At 39.2% G+C, this 2,541-nt stretch overlaps 1 protein-coding gene across 3 annotated transcripts in view; it reads left to right on the top strand.

Annotated features, from left to right (window-relative positions):
* The window catches only part of LOC106529820 (HEPACAM family member 2), a 32,523-nt gene that overhangs the window by 2,211 nt on the left and 27,771 nt on the right, over nt 1-2,541 (top strand). For all 3 annotated transcript variants that reach the window (XM_014025332.1, XM_014025331.1, XM_014025330.1), the window contains exon 3: nt 2,080-2,243. In XM_014025332.1, coding sequence (XP_013880786.1) covers nt 2,080-2,243 — 164 coding nt within the window. The remainder of the gene's footprint in view (nt 1-2,079; nt 2,244-2,541) is intronic.

Below are 2,541 nucleotides of genomic sequence, written 5' to 3'. Positions count from 1 at the left end.
GTTTAGGGTCAGGTAGGTACCTGTGAGGTTAGTTTAGGGTCAGGTAAGTTTCTGTGAGGTTAATTTTAGAGTATATGGTCAGGGTTAGGATATAAAGTCTAAAAAACATGAATGGAAGTCAATGGAAGGTCCCCACGGGGTCGAGAAATAAACGTGTGTGTGTGTGTGTGTGTGTGTGTGTGTGTTAGTCTCAGGTGGGAGTGTTTCAGATTTAGAACCCCACTTCTTTAGTCTTCATTTGATAATCCAGAGCAGAAATGGGTCTGTGTTCATGGTCTAACCGAATGGATGTTTGTTTAAGAGAGATTTATTTCTCACCTGGATACAAAATAAAGTTTGATACTATAACCATTGAGATTGTTTCTAACACAGGTATATAGGCCATTGGAACAAAGCCAGTACTGTGCACCACTATAGACATTTTGAATATCAAATAATCGTGCTGTTTGAGAAAGGGTTGGTTCTTCTATTCTGATATTTATAACGATTTCTGCAGTTCTTGATAAAAATAACCATCCTTGCATTTACCTCTCTTTCAAAAACCATTATACAAATATTGCAGTTGAAATCTTCCATTTCTGTTTGGAGGGAAACATAATAATAACTTAAAAAAACAGTGACAATTTACCAAGAAGAAATATTCAGGAACAAAGTGGAGAGTGGTGAGTTTTGAGGAGTGCCTTGAAATAGTCCAGTGATGTCTCATTCCTCAGCTCAGATAGGAGGGTAGGATGTGCCACCCTGAAGGCCCTCATCCCAAAATTTCAGAGGTTTGTATACAAGACAGAAAGTAGACCCATGGCTGAGGACTTGAGTTTCTGAGACTGGATGTCTGAGTGGAGGAGATCTGACAGGTTGAGGGGTCTGTATGTGAGAATACTTGCTTGGTAATTGGAATGTTGTTGGTTTGATCCTGTCTTTGCCTGCCGCATGTCAAAGTGCTGTTGGGCAAGACTCTGAAGCCCTATTTCGTTTGAAATTTAGTTTGTTTAATGGGTGACCATTGTGTATCCTACTGTKGGTCCAATTGAGGAATGTGGGAAACAAAAGCTGCAGCTTGGGAGTCCTTTCTGCTTCCTGTGCATTTTCAAGTTTTCTCTTAGCTCCGATACCTCCTCCCACCGTCCAAAAACATGATTCATGTTCAGATATCTTGTTACTATGTGTGACTGTGCGTATGAAAGGTTGTCAATCTATGATGGAAAACAAGGGAGTACCCCTCCCTTTTCCCAGGGACTGCTGGAAAAGGGCTCCAGCTTCCAACAACCCTAAACAGAATCAAGCGGGAAAAGAAAATGGGTGGATGTAGTGAGCATGAAATGTGGCCATCACGGTTCAAAGTGAAGTCAAAAACCCATTGGGCTTCTGCCGTCTGACAAATCCATCATGGTTTTTCAGAAAGTTCTGAATTTTCAAACCACAACAAAAGTTATATCTTGTTTTCAAAGTATCATCTGKTGTATTTTGTCAGTGGAACTCTTCGAGGTCACACTCAGCTCTGGTTGCCACTCCTTCACACTGCTCCCACACCCACTGTTGCCCAACCGTCGGTTTACACACTGTACTTTTCAGAGCTGCTACTCTAGGGTTTTTGGTAACAAGTCAAGCAGGTCTTGTTGTTGCACTAACTTAGATACGTTCATTTATTGTGTTCATTTGTTGATTTTGCTGCAGCAACATGATTCTGAGTCAGCCTCGGGCGTGCATGTTATTAAATCCTCTACCCTCTTGCGTATAAGKGACTTTTAAAGGAGTAGAGTTTCATTATCAAAGCTACTAATTGCTTAAAATCTCTGCAGTAACAATTGCATTTCCCATATTGCAAGATTTATAATACATTTAAAGCGTCTAGAGTTAAAAAGAATTATGTTATCATAGTCTATCCTCTCAAACAAGTGTAACACTTACATTTACCAGCATCAATTCACRTATTTTAGATAACAATCCATGATTAATAAACTATTTTTGTCTCATCTTTCTGTCTCTATGTTTGTGCAAGAACCACATATTTWTTTATTTTTCTATTTTTTTCTGTTCTACTTTACGTTTTCCTCACAAACACTTGCTGTTTCTCTGCAGTGCCGGTATCTAATGTGGTCATCAAGTCTGACCTGTTTGAAGCCATTGAGTACAACAGCACCGTGGTCCTCACGTGCTCGTCCTCAGGCTCCTACCTGACATTCACCTGGACCAATGGCACCACGCCCATTGTCTCTGACGGCAAACGACTGACCGTGGTCGATGTGAGTTTATGGTTTTCATGTTTGAAATTGTGTCTAGACGAGAGGCAATAACTGACTGTGGTCAATGTGAATTTATGGTTTTCATGTTTAAAATTGTGTCTAGACGAGAGGCAATAATGTTTTATTATGTGAATAGTAGTTTACGAATCATTAATTATCAGCTGTTTTACATTTTATACTGTTAGTCGTGCAGTTTTCTATGCAATTTTCAAAATTCAAAATTAAATTAATTCAATTCAAAAATTAGACCCAATCTGACATCTTCTGTTTCAAATATCTATCTTCATGCCATTATACT

Source organism: Austrofundulus limnaeus, unplaced genomic scaffold (genome assembly GCF_001266775.1).
Source record: "Austrofundulus limnaeus strain Quisiro unplaced genomic scaffold, Austrofundulus_limnaeus-1.0 Scaffold469, whole genome shotgun sequence".
Classification (NCBI taxonomy): domain Eukaryota; kingdom Metazoa; phylum Chordata; class Actinopteri; order Cyprinodontiformes; family Rivulidae; genus Austrofundulus; species Austrofundulus limnaeus.
This window is presented reverse-complemented; position numbering and strand designations above follow the sequence as displayed.